The following is a 19,256-nucleotide window of genomic DNA, read 5'->3' on the forward strand; positions in this document are numbered from 1 at the left end:
TACATTCTAACGGAAGAGGTGAAACATAAATAATTAGGCATATACAGAGTAAGTGGAAGGTAAGCTCCAAGGGAAGACACTAGCAGTTGGGTGGTAGAAGTGGAGTGTAGACTAGGATAAGCCTTCTGCAGAAGGTGGAAGCTAGGAAGGCAAAGGCTCCATTCCACTGGGGACAGGAAGGGTAAAGGCATAAAGATGGAGTATCATGTCTGAAGGGTTTCAAGTAGACAAATATAGCTGGATCAGATGGAGGAGAATGGAATAAAGTGTAAGACTGGAATGGGAAGAAGGGACCATGTTATGAAGAATTTAAAATGATGAATGAAATCCTGGCAGTAATAGGGAGCTGGAGATCATTGAGTGGGCAAACATGAAACCTAAGCTTGACGAAAATCACCTTGGCTGCTGAGTGGAAGATGGACTGGAATGGGGAGACATGAGGCAGGGAGATCAGTTAGAAGGCCATTGTGGTATTCCAGGTGAGAAGCACTGAGAGGCTGAAGTAGAGGCATGATATGTGGTAAGTGGAGAGGAGAGATGCAAACTAGAGTACCCTGCGCTGGTAGAAACAAGATTTGGCCAGAAATCGGATACTTACGGTGAGGCAGAAGAGTTGAGGATGACACCAAGGTTGCATGCCCAGGTGACTTTGAGAGCAGTGGTGCCCTTGACCATAGTAGGTCAGTTCAGAAGAGGGGAAGATTTAGGACAGGAGTTATATTTGGATATTTTTAGTTTGAATACTGCACACACAGTGTGAGATGTTCAAAACACAGTTGACGATCTAGGACTATAGCTCAGGAGACTGCCCAGTGTTCAGTGGTGTCTGACCCTTCATAACTCCAGTTGGAGTTTTCTGGGTAAAAATACAGGAGTGGTTTACCATTTCCTTCTCCAGTTCATTTTACAGAGGAGGAAATTGAGGCAAACAGGGTTAAGTGATTTGTACAATGTCACAAAGCTATTAAGTGTCTGAGGCCAAATTTGAACTCATGAAGACGAGTCTTCCTGACTCCAGGCCCAGCACTCTATCCACTGCACCACCTAGCTGCCCAGCTCAGAAGACCCCTCATCTCCCATAGATTCAATCATTTCTATTCCAGCTCTATATATCCAGCTGGGATAGAGATGATTGAATCCATAGGAAATGAGGATATCACTAAGTGAGAGAATATAGTTTAAAAAAATAAAAGAGGTCCTGGGAAATTGTAGTTTGTTTCTAGCTTCTCTTTTCTACTTCTTTTCCTTGGGGATATCACTTTCTCAGGTGTCTAGTTCCTTCCTGTTTTCCAATTACCTCAAGAGAAAATAAATCATTTACACTTTGACTGAAACTCATTTATATCAACACATCAAATATTTCAGATATTTGCATGTTTTACCCTAATTTTCAACAAATTCGGACTTGACCTAAGGAAAACTTCCTAACAAACAGTGCTATCCCAAAATAGAACAGTTGGCCTCAGGAGACTGAGAGCTTCCTTCCCACTCGAGGTCTTCAAGCAAAAACAGTGTGATCAATTCGACATTTGTTATAGCCCGACCACTCGTCACGTACAAACTGGCCACTGCTGTTTCTCCAACTCTTAACACTCTATGAGATACCAAACTTGAGGATTAAGAAACCTGGGGTTTCTGTTCCATTCCCCCCTTTTAACTTAAATGTGGCCTCTTAGGCAATTCATTTAAGTTAGGTGGGACTCCAGTTTCTGCATTTGTAAGATAAGAGACAGCTGTAGTTCATAAACTGTGCCTGGCCTGGAGTCAAGAAGACTCATCTTCCGAATCTGGCCTCAGACACTAGGAGGGCCGGCCATTTAAGTCATCCTGATATATATCTTACCACTAGACCCAGATGGCTTCAGAGGTGAAAGTGAGGTTGTGACTTTGCACAGCCCTCCCTCACTTAAATCCAATTCATTTGCATATCATGGCATCACCTCCCTGATTTCATGGTCCTCTTCAAGAATGAAGGACAAACAGCACACAATAACTGTATGACCCTGGGCAAGTCATTTAACCCTATTGGCCTCAGTTTCCTCATCTATAAAATGAGCTGGAAAAAGAAATGGCAAACCACTCCAGTATCTTTGCCAAGAAAACCCCAAACGAGGTCGCAGAGAATTAGACATGACCAAAGAAGATAAGGGTGTTGGACCCTAAAATCTCTTCTGGCTCTAATCTTTCACCTCATATTGGCCTTTTCTCCTATAAAAGTTAAGCTTTAAGGGGCTTCTTCTTGCCTGAAATTCTGTTGTGATTAAGGCTAGCCCTGAAAGTAAATCAGTTTTGGTTTTAATTACTTGTCAGACTTTCTCTAGTTCTTCTTCCTCTCCATCCCTTGTCACCAGACTCACAAATGCCAGAAACAGAATGTCTAATTGTTACGTCCTCCCACCTATCTCTGAGTGGACCAAATGACTGGGTAAAAAAGAGAGGTCATTCCTCATGATGGAAAATGCTATCCACAAAGAACTATGGAATTTGAATGCAGACCAAAGCATACTATTTGCTATTTTTTTTTCTTCTGTTGTGTTTTGTTTCCTCTTTCTGGTGGTTCCTCCTATTCGTTCTAATTCTTACTTACAACATCATTAATGTGAAAGTGTTTAATAGGAATGTGTATGTATAGCCTATATCAGATTGCATGCCATCTTGGGGAGGGAGGTGGGGAGAGAGGGGGAGAAAAATTTAAAACTCAAAAGCTTATGTAAGTTATTGTTGATAATTCAAAATAAATTAATTTTAAAAAAAGAGGCCATTAATGGTTCTATATCAACTTGCACAGAGGTCAGTCAGTCAATAAGGATTTATTAAGCGCCTACTATGTGCTAGGCACTGGGGATACAAAAAGAAAAAAGGTGAAAGATAGTCCCTGCCCTCAAGGAGCTCACAGTCTAATGGGGGAGACAAGTAAACAAATACATACAAACAATCTATATAAATAAATAGGAAATAGCAGAAAGAAGGCACTAGAATTAAGACGGGATTGGGAGAAATGTAGAAGACAGAGTTTAGCTGAAATTTGCAGGAAGCCAGGAGATGAGAGGAGATGAGGGGGACAGCCAGAGAAGATGCCCAGAACTGACATGTGGTACAGCAAGGAGGTCAGTGTCACTGGATTGAAGAGGTCACGGTAGAGAAGACGACGTAATTAGACTGCAAAGGTGGTGGTGGTGGGGTCTAGGCCTTGAATGCCAAAAAGATAATTTTACATTGGATTCTGGAATAGAGCCACTAGCGTTTACTGATCAGGGTGGGGGCAGGGGATACATGTGACACTGTCAGACCTTCACTTTAGGGAAATCACTTCGGCCACTAGAGGACGTATTGGAGTGGGGAGAGATTTGAGGCAGGCCGACTTGTGTCTGAGGAGAAAAGGCGGCTTATTGGAGAGATGTTGCAAAGGTGAAATGGACAGGCCAAACAACAGCTTGGAAAAGGGGAGTGAGAAAGAGTGAGGAATCCAGGCTAACTCTTAGGATGTGACCGTGAGGGACTGGGAAGATGGTGATGACCTTGACAGTACCTTGGCCCTGTGCTCTTTAACATTTTTTATGGATGATTCTGATAAAGGCATAGATAGCGTACTTACACTTGTAGATGGCATGGAACCATGTAGATGGTCACAGGTAATACACTGTTTAAGAATTAGGATCCAAAAATACCTGGAGGCTTTGGGTCAAACTAATAAGATGAATTTTGATAGAGAAAAATGTAGCATTACACTTGGGTTTAAAAGAATCAACTAACTACAAAATTGGGGAAGGGGAAGGCATGGTTAGACAGCAATTCATAATAATAACAATAAAAACAACTAGTGTTTTAAAGGACTGAAAACTCAGTAGGAGTCATTCAATGATAAGGTAGCCAAGAAAGTAAATTCGATTTTAGGTTTCATTGCAAGGCATAGCTTCCAGTAAAGAGGGAGTAATACTCTTTCTGTAATCTGCCTTTGCAGGCAGCTAGGTGGCTCAGTGGACTGGAGTCATAAAGAACCAACTTCAAATTAGGTCTCAGACACTTACTAGTTGTGTGACCCTGGCTAAGTCACTTTACCTCTGGTTTGCCTTAATCCACTGGAGAAGGAAATGGTAAACCCCTCTAGTATCTTTGCCAAGAAAACAAAGACTAAACAACAAAACCTTCCTTCATTAGACTACTAGACCTGGAATACCGTGTTGATCTCTGGGAAGACTTGGCACAGAATAGGAATGAGGCTCAAATGCTATCTTCAAATACTCAAAAGGTATCATGTGGAAGCTGGATTATACTTTTTTCTTGATCCTAGAAGTTAAAACTAGAAGCAGCAAGGGGTGAAATTTGCAGCAAATCTAGGCAAAAACTGCTTACCAATTAGGCTAGCCAAGAGTGGAATGTGAATGGCTTCAGGAAGTAGGGAATTCACATTTACTAGAAATCTTCAGGCAGAGCTGAAGAACAATCATTGCTCTGATTCAGGATGAAAAAGGAAGTGGTCTTTGTGTTGTTCCCTTCAACTTTGGGATTTTGTGAAGAGCCACTGCTCTTGACCTAGACATCCCTACAGCCCAGTCCAGATAAGAGTGATCATACTTTCAGTCTCCAATAGGCAATCCATAGATTCATAGCCCAAATTCCCCATCGTAGCCAGCCCTAGGTAAGAAAAAGGCACTATTCAAGGATCCCTCAAAGGAACCCGTATGTGGGGGATAGAATTGTTGGGGTGGAAGCTAACGAGCGCAGGAAACCTCAGCTCTTGGGTGGGGAACGAGGAAATCCTCGCTAAGGAAAGCTACATAACCTCTGACAAGCTGCTGAATCTCTTTGGGCCTTAGTTTCCCTCATTTGTAAAATGGGAAGACTGAATGAGCTTGACTTCTGAGGCATCCTTCCAGTCAGTGAGATCCAGAATTGAAGGTGGTGTTGTGTAAGGTAATAGCATAACAGTATCAGGAAAAGTGGTTCCTTAATTTTAAACTAAGGGGCTTGAATTGTGTCCGAGGTCCCTGTTGAGCTATGATCTCATAAACATGCTGGCATTGACACATAGATCACTAAAGAATTAACAAGGTGAGAAGAAAAAAAAAATAAAAGATTTGATTCAGCTGAATAAAAACAATGTCAATTGCAATGTTCATATGAACTATGTTCACTGCATAACACTCATACGCACACATATAAACGCTATTGCTTAATGTCACTTTATTGTAAGTTTATTGGGTTTCAAATGTAAATTCCATACATGGTATGGTTGATTTTCGTAGTTGATTATGTAACATAACCATCTACTAAGAAAAAAAAATTAATGGAATTTTAGTTCTAGCTCTGCCAGCCTTGTCACCCTGGGTAAGTCATCTATCTTTTCCGGGCCTGAGTTTCCTCATCAAGATCTCTCTCTTCCAAACCTATTAACCACATTTGTAAAATGAGAGGATCATGGAACTTAGGACCAAAAAGACCATATTTAGTTTAATCCTTTCATTTTGCAAATGAGGAAACTGAGGTCCAGTGGGTTGGTGTAGAAGGCCTTTATAAAATTTTATATTTTCCTTGAGCTATGCCAAGAAGCCTGGCTATATACTGTAGGGGAAAATGCTATTTCTTGCTCCAAAAATCAAACATGCTTGAGAAGTCTGGGCTTCCAGTGAAGCCTCTTGCTATGACTGAAGATCCCTACCAACTCTAGGATTCTGAGAAATATGGAAGCAATCACAAAATGGGAACTCATGGAGTCAGAGTCCACTGCCTGGTCATGTTGGGTAGTCAAACATATAAAACCATGCAAGATTACTAAACCTCTCTGAAACCTGCAAAAAACATGATAAGCTTTAGATAGTAGGTGCCCTCTAGTCTGTTACTCCAGGAGTAGTTTCTTTAATGCACTGCAAAGGAGAAAAAGAATTGTGGTGGTAGAGACTGTTGGATTGGGACAAATGAGGAAGGTGCTGTCTCCCCCTTTGCCAACTGTATCAAATCTGATAGGTCCTCATGAGAATGTCCCAGCTGGTGCAATCTCTGTGGAGATCCCAAGTGAGTTGGGATGAGGGAGCCAGAAAGTCTCTTTTCCCAGCCTGGAACATAGCAGGTACCCAACACGGATATAAAAGGTTAAAGGAAAAGCCCCCAAAACTCTCCCCCTCCCCCAATTTGGTAGACTTGTCCTAGGAAAGTTTCTCTTCCCCTTTATATCACGAAACATTGGCACAAGCTTTTAAAAACTCCAACTAACATGTCATAGGGCAATAAGCTTATAAAGTTAGAACTGGGGCTTTAGAGGAAATGCAGAACAAGGCCCAAGGAGGTTAAGTGACATCCATGGTCCTACAGGTAGTAGAGATATATAGATAGCAGAGTTGGCATTTAAATTCGGGATCAGTAGAGTCTTCCACTTCACTCTCCTTGTTATCAGGATGTGGGAAGCCCAGGGAATGCACCTGACCCTGTGGTCCGACCTCCATTCTCCTTTGCTGATTGATGCTTACACACAAGGGAAACCTTTTTTTTTTTTTTCAGATGAGTAGTCTCCATGGATGTTAACTCCTCATTTCTGTGACTTTTGGTGACCAGCTCTAGTCAAAAACATTGGGTTCCAAATCTCCCTTAGTCTTTGAACCAGGGAAAAGAAATGCTGTAATCCTAGGCTTCCATGTAGTGGAGAAAGTCTGGGTCCCCTACCAGACATTCATTCCTCTACTCAGGACTTCCTTGCCTGAGCTATTACCTGGCCTCTGAGTAAGAAACAGAATTGTTTAAACTGACTTCAGATCAAGTTCAAAATGGTCTTGCTATTGGCCTTACCCATTCTCCCAATGGTTATCTAGTCTCTTGTGGCCTGAATTCCTATCCTCACTCTGCTCCTCTTTTATATCTGCCTAGTATTGTAGGGTCTGGTTCCGTATTAAGTTTCTACCAGGGTTTTAACCTGTAGCCACAGAAGCCTGTATCCGGGTGTCAAATTCTGTGTGGCCCAATCAATCCTTTAAGGAGTTAAGGGAAAGTTCTCTACCTAGGTTTCCACTGCCTAACATCTTTCACATTAATACCCCCCACACACACATACACCCCGGGCTTGTGTTGATTGATTACACTGCCTAACACCGACTACACCGCCCTCTCCCCAATTCCAAACCTGCCCCACTGGACACCAGCTATGTGACTGCTTTCTACTCCCTGGAATTCCGACATTCTGCTTCAGACCTGCTTAATGGAAACCCACTGTGTCCTTTGGTGTCTACTCCTTCCAATCAACATGGCACTCAAATGCCTTCCTACTTCGCTTACCCAATGGCAGTGCCCCTAGTCTAACACTAAAATTTAGCAACCCCACCAGAATGCTCTGGCTGGCCCCTTGAAATCCTAATGCCTCCTTGTTTTCCCCTCTTATCTCTCTACAAATCCCAATACTGATAGCCAGTGCTACACCTTAGTTGAAGTTTCAGCAGTGGCAATGTTTTCCTGAGTTATCTTCACTTGAGGAGAGAAAGAACTGAGCATATTTTTCTTAAAACTGCGATGTCTTTCACATACAATCCTAATGCTAGGCAGGATATTTGATGTCAGAATCAGAACCCAAAAAAATGTGACAGACTGGAATGATGGACTGAAGGATGAAACTTAATACTTAAAGTCAATTACACAACTATACCACAGGAGAGACCTAGCCTTCACATACTGTTTAACCCAGGCCATGTTATTGGGTTAATATATTTAACATAGATATTCTTTCATTCACAACATCATCTAACCTAGAATGGCCTTGCTTTGAGTCAGCAAGGGTTAAGCTATCCAGTAATTTGCTATTTGGTTTTCTAATGGCCTAAAAGAATTAATGCCCTTCTCAAAGTGCCCAAGGCTACTGTGAATTGGTTAGCACTGTGGTCTATTGTTTTTAACAGTATGGGTTCATATGAATCATTTTAAGTTGCTCTTCTATGGTCATTGAGGGACTTAAAACAATGGATTTAAGCTGATTCAGGTGAAATTTCAGTTTAACATAGTAAATACCAAGAGTGTTCACTTTTGTTGGCTACAAAGTTTATAATAATAGTATTTTTTTTTAAAAACAGGGATAAAATACTGAATTTTGCTAAGGAAGTTGCAAGGTCTTAGTAACAAAAGTTATCCAAGAAGAGGTCAGTAGTTAAAAGATGTGTTCTGCGTGGCTGAAGCATTCACCCACCTGAAGGTAGGAACCATGCATCTTCCAATCACTCACATGTTGAAGATCTGTGGATTCTGATTCCCAGGACGTAACTTCCTCACTGAAAGAGCACTCACAGATGTATTACCTAGCTCCTGTAAGATCACAAATTTAAAATCACTGCCTACTATAAAACAGGCAGTGATGCAGCAAAGAAACAAGCATTAAGGGTTTTAGCCATCTGAGTGATCCCCAACAGTCTGCTCTAAACTTAGGATTACTGTGCGGTATTTTTCAATACCTTGCCAATACTGGGCACCTATACACACACAGTCTATCTTCTCTCTCAACTTGACGTTTTCTCTACCCTATGCTCTAGATCTGTATCTTGCATCTTAACGGTCCCTATCCTTCTGCTTTCCAGATGATGATACAGTCAAGCAACAAAAGCAACAACATCTTAACAAAGGAGACTGGCAAAGACAGGCAAAAAAAGAAGAAAACAGAGGCCCTTCAGCAAACAGGGCCATTATCTGTAAGACTGGCACTTAGACTTCAATTCCTTTTAGATCTAAATTCAGTGTTATTCAACTAAAATATTCCTTTTTAGAAACCTGCTCTCTATGGAGTTCTTGCAACTCCAGACTCATCTCTGGAAAACTGACATCTCAGTTGGTTACATGAAACGGAAAACAATTTTCAGTGGATAAAAGTGTGTTATGGATTTCTATACTCAAGTATTGTTTTCCTACCATCTTTCAACACCTTATTGGGTTTAAAATCAACTCTTACTAACCAAATACTGTTCCTCTCATTGCTTTGTTTACACCATATTTTTATTTCATTTTGTACTGCCCAATAAACAGAAGAATCAGATCATTTCTTCTAGCAGGTCCAAGTCCCTCCTTGTGGCAGAAATTATAAACTTGGATAGCTGAATACAAGCAGTATAGATGGCCTGGGTCAAACAGTTATGCCCAGAGTTCAGAATTTTTGCAAGTGTTTCCTTACATCTTTTGTGTCTTACATAGAAAGGAATTATCAATGAAAGACAAAGGTGAGGAATGTCCACAGGATTAAGTGCCAAGTGACAACTTACTGAACAATGTAGGCTGTTTGATGGTGATGGTGATGGTGATGTGATGTGATGGTGGTAATGGTGGTGGTGGTGATTGCTGTTTTCATTTTATTATCTTTTTTTTTTTAAAACAATTAAGAGGTGTAGCCTTTACACTCCACAAGAAAAAATAAAGGCAAGAAGTGCTTAAGGAAGAATCCCCCCAACAACCTGAACATAGCAACTCAATGTAACAGAAAAATCAAGACAAGGTTTGATTTCAAAATTTCAATAAAAATGCAAAAGGTGTAATGCAACAGCTGTTCAACTTCCAAATCTAAATAGGCACTGTTTTAAAAAAGGGAAAAAAGAAATAAACATTTCCATTTCCTCCAGAACACACACCCCAGCAATAAATGCTCCGAAATGTAACCAACTGGTAATCAATCGGTGGGAACAGAAAAGTTTCTAACCCGAGTTATATGGCCCCTTCAATTCCTGTCCCACTTTGCAATCTGGGATGGCAGGTGCAAAGGTAGGACAGAAGGGTAGGGGAAGAAATCAAAACAAGACTCCCAAAGCTGCTGCTATTTGGACTAGAAAAGAAGGATTTTACAAATGTTCAAGAAAGCCCAAGGCAAGTAACACAATTTGTTCACTCTAACTTCTACTGAAAATAAAACATAGAGATCTGCATTTTACTACATAAAACTGCACTTGTGAACAGAATAACCTTTCAGAATTGTATTAGGGTTCACCAGAAATTATGGATGCAATTTTAGACTTCATCCAGGAAAAGACGGTGAGTTCAGATTGAGTTATAGCCAAACTCTAGATACTGTACATCTAGCCTAGTTGGATTGGTGTCTGGAACGGCTGGGTCGCCTTGAACAGCTGTAAACTAAACAATAGTATGTAACTCCATAGGAAGCTTAAGGATTGAGGAAATGTAGAGCCTGTTAAATCTCCCCGGCTTCACGCTCTTCAGAGCTCCTCCGGTCTTCTGAGCGGCCATTAGCACTCTCATAGGAACGTTTCTTATCTTTTCTCTCTCTGTCACGAGGTGACCGCTCTCTGGAACTTCTATCTTTGTCCCGTGATGTTAGGTCTTGGTCTCTTAATGACCGCTCTTTATCTCCAGAAGACCTTTCTTTTGAGGATCTGAAAAACATTATTTGAGAACCTAAATTTGACATGCTAAATAGAAGCAGCCCAGAATCACAAATAAAAGAATAAGGATTTGTACAAGCAATTAGTATGAGAATCAACACAGAGGGAATATAGCAATAAAAACACTTATCAGAAAGAACAGAATTCTGCTGTGGATAATATAATACAACAGGATGATATAAGGATGACTCAGAAAAACAAATCTGCAAATATAAGTAACATTTGTTAAGCAACAAATTTAGGTTGAACAATTCAACACCACATTAGTTTTAGTGCCACATAATTTTGCAAATTAAGAAACAGAAGAAAATTTCAATTCTAGTTTCTGTACCAAACATATTAGGCATTCGTGCTCACTCTCAGCACACTATATAACTAAAAACTCTACCAAAAAATGTCACTACAACAAGGTAGATCAACTCCAAAGAAGTGGATTGTTAACCTAGAAAATGAAATACAAGGCCCAGAGTAAGACAGATTTTGGGGACTGGAAAGAAGCTGGCTACTTTAATAGGTAGGAGGGTTTAAATACAAAACCTTTACAGTTAAGAAGAAAATTATTTTTTCTGACTTAGCTAGATGAGTAACAGTCTTAATAAGAACATGGATATAAGACATACATGTTTTTAGAATCTCAAAGGTACCTCAAAGGCCAAATATCTACCTCAAATGATGTACAAATCAGAACCCTACCCCCTCCCCAAATACCTGACAAAAGTAAGTGGTTTTCTAGCTTTTACTTGAGTAACTCCAGGGCAAGAGAACCCTCTTACTACCTAAAGCAGCACATGCCACTTTTGGGAAGTTCTAACCATTAAAGCATTAGTGATAATAATAATTACTACTGATTACTAATAATCACTAGTAACTTCTTATATGAAACCTAAATTTAAATTTGCCTCTTTTATAACTTCTATCCACTACTGCTACTCCGGCCTTCTGGTGCTAATTCATCTTCCACAGAAGTGTCCTTCAAATACTTATCATGATTCCTCCTAAAAAATAAGTATCATGATTCCCCCTAAGTCTTTTCTTCTTCAAGATATACACCTCAGTTCTTTGACTTACGCTCATAATGTATGAACTCAAGGGCCTTCATCATTTTAATTATTATCCTGGTTTCCCTCCTTTGAAAATTCTCTAGAAAAAGTCTAGCAATGATATGTCACAGCTTAAAAAGAAACCTTAAAATAAAACTTTGTCACGCTACCACCTTAATGATCAATGAAACGCTGCTGCCATCTTGTCTGTAAAATTCAAGAGGAAACGGTAAGGAAAAAGAAGCCAGGATCAAAATTCGTTGAGATTTAAAGAAAAACAAAAATAAGACAAATAACCCCCCCCACATATATCATACAGCTAATAAATGGCAGACTCATAATCCCAATACCTATCCTGTAGGATAGAAAATGTACAGAATGATAATACTGAGGTGTTTTTGAGATTCTATATCAAGGAAAGATTAAACAATTATAAATTATGTTTAATATCTTCTTACTAAAGCACAAAAGAGTACCAGTGCATTTTTTGAAAGCTATTCATTGAGTGATGAAGCAAAACAATTTAAATTTTATCTAAAATAGCATTCTTTGAAAAGTCCAGTTAATCACAGATTAATTTACTTTGTCCAAAACAGAGAAGGGAATTAATTTAACTATCTTTAAACTCACTTCCAATATCTGGGAGATTACATCAGAAAAACAGATGGTTTTGAGGAATTGAAAAGCAACAAATCCCAGAGGACTAGTATTTTTAAAATAAAGTGAAACAGCAAATAAATAGCACAGACATCCTGAGTTATCATAAACCTAAAGGAACTATGGAAGACAGGAAAATGAGAAGAACCTTTCAAAGCCTCCATGGTTTCTATGGCTTGACCTTGCATATCAACTCTAAATTCTCACTATTCCCCAACATAAGCCTTCCAAAAGGTGTCATATATACAAAAATCATACCACAACATATCATAGTAGCCAAGAACTTGAAATGGCTCTGAAAGGTGTCAGAAGTTTGATGGTACATGCCTCCACCTCTCAGCAGAATGGAGTAGAGGTCTGGAAGGAGTCATCCACATAGACCTCATGTACTGATTTGTGTTATCTGACTAAAGGTTTATAAGGGCAGGGAAGAGTAAGGAGGAAGATGAGAAAGGTCATGAATGACAGTGATTTTTTTTTAAAAGCATCAGTTTAACAACCCCCCCCCAAAAAAAAAGAAAAGAAGAAAAAAAAGAAAAATCCTTTACTTAATCAGGCATATCTACCTGCACATGGTCCTCTAGAAATGCTACGCCCATTTTTACTTGCTTTTGCTCATGTAATTTCACCCACCCCCAAGAATGCCTTCTTCCTTCTCTGTACTTATGGCATTCTTAAGCTATTTTGTTTAACTCCAACTTATTTGTAGAGATTTTCCTCAAGTACTTTGCAAATGATAATTTCTTTCTCTTGGGGGGGGGAAGATATAATTAATTTTGTATGGTTTTCATAATTATAAGTTTTATATGCTAGTCTTATTCCCTTAAGCAAACATTAATTCTTTCAAGAGAATTACATTTCCTATTTCTCTTATATATCCATAATACCCATGCATTCAATAATTATGAACTTATTGACTATACGTGTGAGCAAATAAAACAAATGTGTAGCTTTATGTGTAGTTCTAAGAAATGGAGAAGACTGGATGAAAGTTAAAGTCAAATGGAAAAATTTCCAAAGCCTTGTATACAAAGACTTTATTTTGCAGGGCAGAAAGTACATATTACATATATGGTAAACTGTTTCTTCTTTAGACACCCAGACAAACCTCCCTTCAAGAATAGTAGTAAAAGGGGCAGCGAGGTGGCACAGTGGATAGAGCACCGGCCCTGGAGGACCTGAGTTCAAATCTGACCTCAGATATGATATGATACTCACCAGCTGTGTGACCCTGGGCAAGTCATTTAACCCTGATTGTCTCACAAAAAAAATGTATGTACATATATAGATATATAGATATACAGTTTTAAAGATACTGATTGGCTAGAATACTTTTTAACTTAGTGTTGGCTCCATGAAATAAAGTCTGATTTTGTTCCAGGATCTATGCAGTTAACTACATGGCCCCAGATATCTTTGAGGAGAGCCTGGCTAATTTGTGCTAAGTATTAAAGTCCTATTCTGTAACACCTCATGTCCTACACACTTAGTTCTGGCACCGAAAATCCTTTTACAAAAACAAACATCAATAGATCTCTCCTGTAATTTCACCCTAAAGTGGGAAGTTCTTAAACTTTTTTTGTAACATAGGCCTTTTGGGTAATCTGCTTAAGCCTATGGACAACTTTTCAAAACGTTTTTAAATGCATGGAAGAAAATTAAATACATAGGATTATAAAGGAAAACAATTATATTAAAACATAGCTATCACAATATTTTAAAGAACAAGTTCATAGACACCATGCTAAAAGCCTTTCTCCTAAAGCATTTCCCCTGCTCTTCAGGGTTTTCTTGCATTCCTAAGACCCTAATTCTATCCTGTCAAGTCTGTTCCTAAAAACTGAACAAATTCCTATCACATATTTCTTCAATATTTCAAGAATCTGTTATCAGTCTAGATAATGGCCATCTTGCTGCAGGTGAAAGATTTATCAACTTCTGGTCACACAGGAAAACCTCACCTTAGAAAACTGATGTATAACGAATGTATCACTGGGCCATATTCAAAGCAGCTTCTCTCCAGTCTGGCAGGATTATGAGAGCTTGTGCTCCACTGGCATAACTTTCAAGAACTGATGCTACCACGAAGCACCTATGGATTTTTGGTTGAGGCTGTTCTTAAACTTCACTGTTCTTAAAAGGTGGTGTGGGGAAATCCAGTTTATATCATCACAATACACTTTTGACTTATAACCAAGAACTTAAGCCATTTTCTTCTCATATCACATTAAACTAAGTCTAAGAATTCTTTTTATTATAAACTGGGAGGGGTGTTCTCTTTTTTCTCTCAAATTATACATAATTTTGTATTCTTTTTAGCTGTCCAGCCCAATGACTGAGTACTTCTCATGAGATGAAGTAAAGTTGGAGAGAATATGGCTACTATGCAGATAACTTTTTTTTTTTAGTTTTGTCCAAAATAAATTTTTTTTACCCTCATATCATCTCTTAGTTTCAATGATATTCTGAAGGTGTAACCCCTAAATCTGTATATTTTGTTCAAGTTCTTGCACCATTCTTGCTCATATTTTCTGTTGTCTTCATGGCATCTTATATAGACTGATATACTGAAATCCAAGATTGTTACAGACTCCCTTTATCATCAACAGTACCACCATGCTCAAAAGTTTCAATTAAATTTCAAATTTTTCTCTCTACTTCTATCCCACCCTCTGTCATTCCATTTACCCTCAATGGCTAATTCATACCTATCCCTTCCCTATATCCTCTCAAATGTGCTTTTATTTATTTCCCTTCTTTGCAGAGGCACATACTAATCTAGGTCCTCAACCAAAACAGCTGCTTCCTAGCTGCTGATTTCTGTCCTCATCACTCTAATCCATCCTAGTTATAGCTAAAAAACTACCTTCCAATGTTCTGGTGCATATATAACATAAATATATATCTCACATATATAATAAATATACCATATAAATAAACATAATATAAAAATGAAGGATACACACAAACACAAAATTACGCGTGGTTTGTTTGTACGCATGCATGCATGGATAAACAGATGATAGATGCTAAGTCCCTACTGCCTCTATTACACCAATTTCAAAATCCTCATTCTGGTCCACAACTACTTCCCATGGTTTTATAATTTTTATTTCTTAATACACAAAATAACAAGTTACTCAACTCAAATTAAGATTCACTTAATTCATCCTCTTTTCCTTTTTGCTAATTCATGCCTCTCATCATTTCAAAAGTGGTCTCAAAAACCAAGGATCATTTTCTGATTAACCTGAACCATTTAATCATTCTTTTGTTATGTCCCTTAAGCAAACATACAGTGCAAATGATATCAATTAATAATGTGTATCTACTGATGTTACATGATCTATTCCTCCTTTTGTGCTGTCCTCCTGGAAGATAGGAATTGTGCCTTTTTTCTTTTGCATCCCTTACAGTGTTTTATAAAGTGTTTCTTTAAGGTGCCTCCAGTAATAACAAAAACAGAAAGGTTATTATTCTAAAGAAGAATTAACAACTGTATATCGCTTACAAGTAAAATTTTATCCAGAAAATAAAGTTTTTGTGATCAGAAAATAACAGCAAATAATTGCATTCTGTTTATATCAGGTGTGATTTTAATCCAAATGATTTTGTGATTTAAAGAAAAAATGTGGCTATCTTTGAAATGTATTCTTTCATATCCATTATTTACTAAGCTAATAAAATTCTAACTTCACACTGAGTGTAAGGCAATTTTGTTGTTAGACTAATACCTTCTTTTGGATCGCTCTCTGCTCCGGTCTCTGGAGCTATGCCGGCTTCTCTGGTGGCTGCGGCTTCGGCTCCGGCTGCTGGAGCGTGACCTGTGACGATGGCGTTTCTCACGGGACTTGGATCTAGTTCTTCTCTTTCGTTCTCGTGATGTGGAGCGAGATCGATGTCTACGATGCTCTCGAGACCTGGATCTGTAAATAAACAAGATGAGTTTTGGAATATCCTTATGAAACCTTGTTACTGTTTCACTAACTCTGTTCATGGATGGAGAAACTTGAAAATACTAATAACATGAGGTGAAATTCAAGTTTAATTTTCTATTTTTTCCTAAAGGACTATGACTTTAAAAATTCTCCCTCTGTTATCTTTGAGGAAGTGCTAGGAGAAACTGAGTTAAATAAGCAGTAGATAGAACAGTACTAGAGAGCATCGCAGACAGAATACAGGACTTCGGAGTTGGTAAAGCCTTAATTCATATCCTGCCTCAGACACTTACTAATTGTATGACTCTCTCTGAGCAAGTCACTTAAGCTCTCTTAAGCTCAGCTGCCTCATTTATAAAATGGGAATAGCAGCACCTATCTTACAGGGTTATTTTAAAAATGAGATTAATATATGTAAAGTGCTTGGCAATCCTTAAAGTAGTATATAATATTAGCTGTATGTTATTACCATTATCATTATTAATCTGAAAGGCAGAGATAAAACAGTCACAGAATCTCATAATTAGAAGGATGTCAGTAACCACCTAATCCAATCCATACCACACACCAACTCATGGTCACCTAGCTTTTCCCTGAAGACTTCCTGTGAAAGAGAACTCAATCTACGTTAAGGTGGCCCCTTCTACTTTGAGACAGCTCTTATTCTTATTAGTCTTTCCAAAATAAACCTAAAACTAAGCATTTTGCAACTTCTGTCCATTGCTTCTAAGCCTGCCCTCTGGAGCCAATTAAAGCAAGCCTAACTTCTCTTCAATGTGACAGTCCATCAGATACTTTAAGACAGCTATAATACATGGCTGCCAATCTCTACCTTCCACCCCCATCCTTGTAGGCTTCTTTTTACAGGCTAAGCATCCCTTCTTCCTTCATCTCTCAGTGGCATGAGCTCAAGGCCTTATATTATTCTAGCTGCCCTTCTCTGAACACTCTCCAACTTTATCTATGTCTTCCATAAAAAATGGCATCCAGAACTGTACAACAATCCTACAGATATTGTCAGACCATGGAACAGTATAGCAGGACCATCACCTTCCTAGTCCCAGATACTATTCCTTTTCTTAATGCAGCCACGCTAAGGCACTCTTGGCTGCAGTATCACACTAAGCTTGCAGTCCACTACAATCTCCAGATCTCTTTCAGACAAACTATTCTCTAGCCACACTTCTATCATCTTGTGACAATATAAACTCTTTGAGAATAGGAACTGCTTCACAGCAAGTGGAACATAGCAGGCGCTTAATACTTGTTGATTGGCTATACTTGGGGCCGCAACTTTCTGAACACAAAAATGTATGTGATTTCATATTTATCCTTATTAAATTTTATGTTATTCAATTTAGTTAAATATTCTTAACTGTTAGGATCCTTTTGAATCCTGACTGTCAACCAATGTGTTATAGCTCTTGGCTTTGTGTCGTCTACAAATCTGATATGCATCTAAGTCATTTGACAAAATGTTAAACAGAACAGGGACAAGTATGGAGCCCTCTAAAATTAATCATCTACATTCTAATATAGCTCATCCATAGATACTCATCAATGTAAAATCCCACAGAAGTTCAAATACTAATTTCAAAAGAGAAACTACTGGTCCATTATTAATTTAACCTTGAAATGTCAAAAATGATCTGATAAAAGGAAATTGATCAAAGTAAAGACTTCTGCCTTTGTTTATTACCATTTCTTAGAGAAGTTAAATAGTGCAAAACAATCACCATAAAAAGACCAAAAGAACACAGAAACTACCTTATCTGACAAATACTTTATCTCCTTGCAAATGAAGAGATATGAAAGACAAGAACAATATAGGATCATGTGCAGTAATTCACAGACAGATGGAAAATTATAAAAACTATCACCTCACAAAGGAGTAAAAAATAGGCAAGAGAAATGAAATGCAACTTAAGTCAGGGTCAACTTTGGAGCTTTTATAGATAAAACTGAAAAGAGATCTGCAAATATACAGAATTTTAAAGGAACACAGGGTACTGAATTTCTTTTTTTCCTTAAATTACTTTCACCAAATAAATATATTATTATTATTAAACCAGAAAAAAAAATCATATATGAAATTGTGAATTCTGTGAACAGAGAACTGAATTTCAAGCTATACAAAAAAGGGGAAAATTCAAAGGAATTGAAAATTATAGCTGGCATTTATGTGGGGCTTAAAGATTTACAAAGCACTTCAACACCATCTGATTTGATTCTCACAACTTTGTAAGATGAATACCATCATCTGTATTTCATAGTGAAGTATTAGAGCAGCTAGGTGACCTGTCTATAGGCATACAACTCACAGGTGTACCAGGAAGGATGTAAATCTGGGTCCTGTCAGACTGTCCAGCACTCTTTCTACTACATCACAGATAGTATTAGTACCCAAAAAAGTGACTAAGATAACAATGAATTCTTTGAAAATTCTTCATGTATGTATCTCTTGATAAAAAACATGGGAAAGGAACAGGCAGGCTTTCAGACAGTTCACCATATTTTCAGTCACAAAACTGACTAATGTGTGAACATAAGATCTCACTGTATTTATTGTAATTTAAAAAAAAAACTGACACGGTAAACACAGCTTTAAAAGGGTTCTTTCAATATCTCGTGCATGTTAAAATACCAGAATATCTTGATTGATGCAATCACAAGTATTACTTTCTTTGATAATCCTCCAATCAATACATTAAGTATAGTATAACATAGAAACATGTTTGCCAGGTGCTCACCACCATCATGAATGATGTTCTGTATAAAGTCCAACTGAAAAGATCAAATGAGATGATATTTGCACTTAGTAAAAGCTTGTTTCCTTCCTTCCCTAAAAGAGGGTATCCCTACACAATGAGATCATTTAAGTGCTCCTATTCACAGAAAACACTGTCCTGACTACATTCAGCCCTAGAGTAACTAAAAAGACTCTAATAAAATCCACAGCCACACCAAATAGATTGGCATAACAATTCACACAAGAAAAACCAAATCATAATGCCTAGATTATGGCATGGAATTATACGGAAAATATTTTGAGTTAGCCCATTACTATATATCTCTTGGTAGGTACTCCAGGTATTTAATAAATGCTTATTGATTAACTGAAGATGATTTGGGTTACAGGAGTCTGAGAAGGACCATAGGGGAAACATGGGGGATTTACTTCCTTGGCCTATCAGCTATGGAGAAAAGCAAAAGTACCTACAGGAAGAAAATGACGATTTCTCCCTGAGAAAGAGTTAAGAGCAGTACTGCGT

General features: G+C 38.2%; 1 protein-coding gene across 3 annotated transcripts in view; it reads right to left on the reverse strand.

Annotated features, from left to right (window-relative positions):
- Nucleotides 1-9,452: 9,452 nt before the first annotated feature.
- The window catches only part of LUC7L2 (LUC7 like 2, pre-mRNA splicing factor), a 67,503-nt gene continuing 57,699 nt past the window's right edge, over nucleotides 9,453-19,256 (reverse strand). For all 3 annotated transcript variants that reach the window (XM_078153424.1, XM_020998103.2, XM_020998105.2), the window contains 2 exons: nucleotides 15,781-15,972; nucleotides 9,453-10,340 (listed from right to left, as the gene is read on the reverse strand). In XM_078153424.1, the coding sequence (XP_078009550.1) occupies nucleotides 10,139-10,340; nucleotides 15,781-15,972 (394 nt within the window). In that variant the 3' untranslated portion in view covers nucleotides 9,453-10,138. The remainder of the gene's footprint in view (nucleotides 10,341-15,780; nucleotides 15,973-19,256) is intronic.

This window comes from Phascolarctos cinereus, unplaced genomic scaffold (assembly GCF_003287225.1).
Source record: "Phascolarctos cinereus isolate Bilbo 61053 unplaced genomic scaffold, phaCin_HiC Scaffold_1;HRSCAF=81, whole genome shotgun sequence".
Classification (NCBI taxonomy): Eukaryota; Metazoa; Chordata; class Mammalia; order Diprotodontia; family Phascolarctidae; genus Phascolarctos; species Phascolarctos cinereus.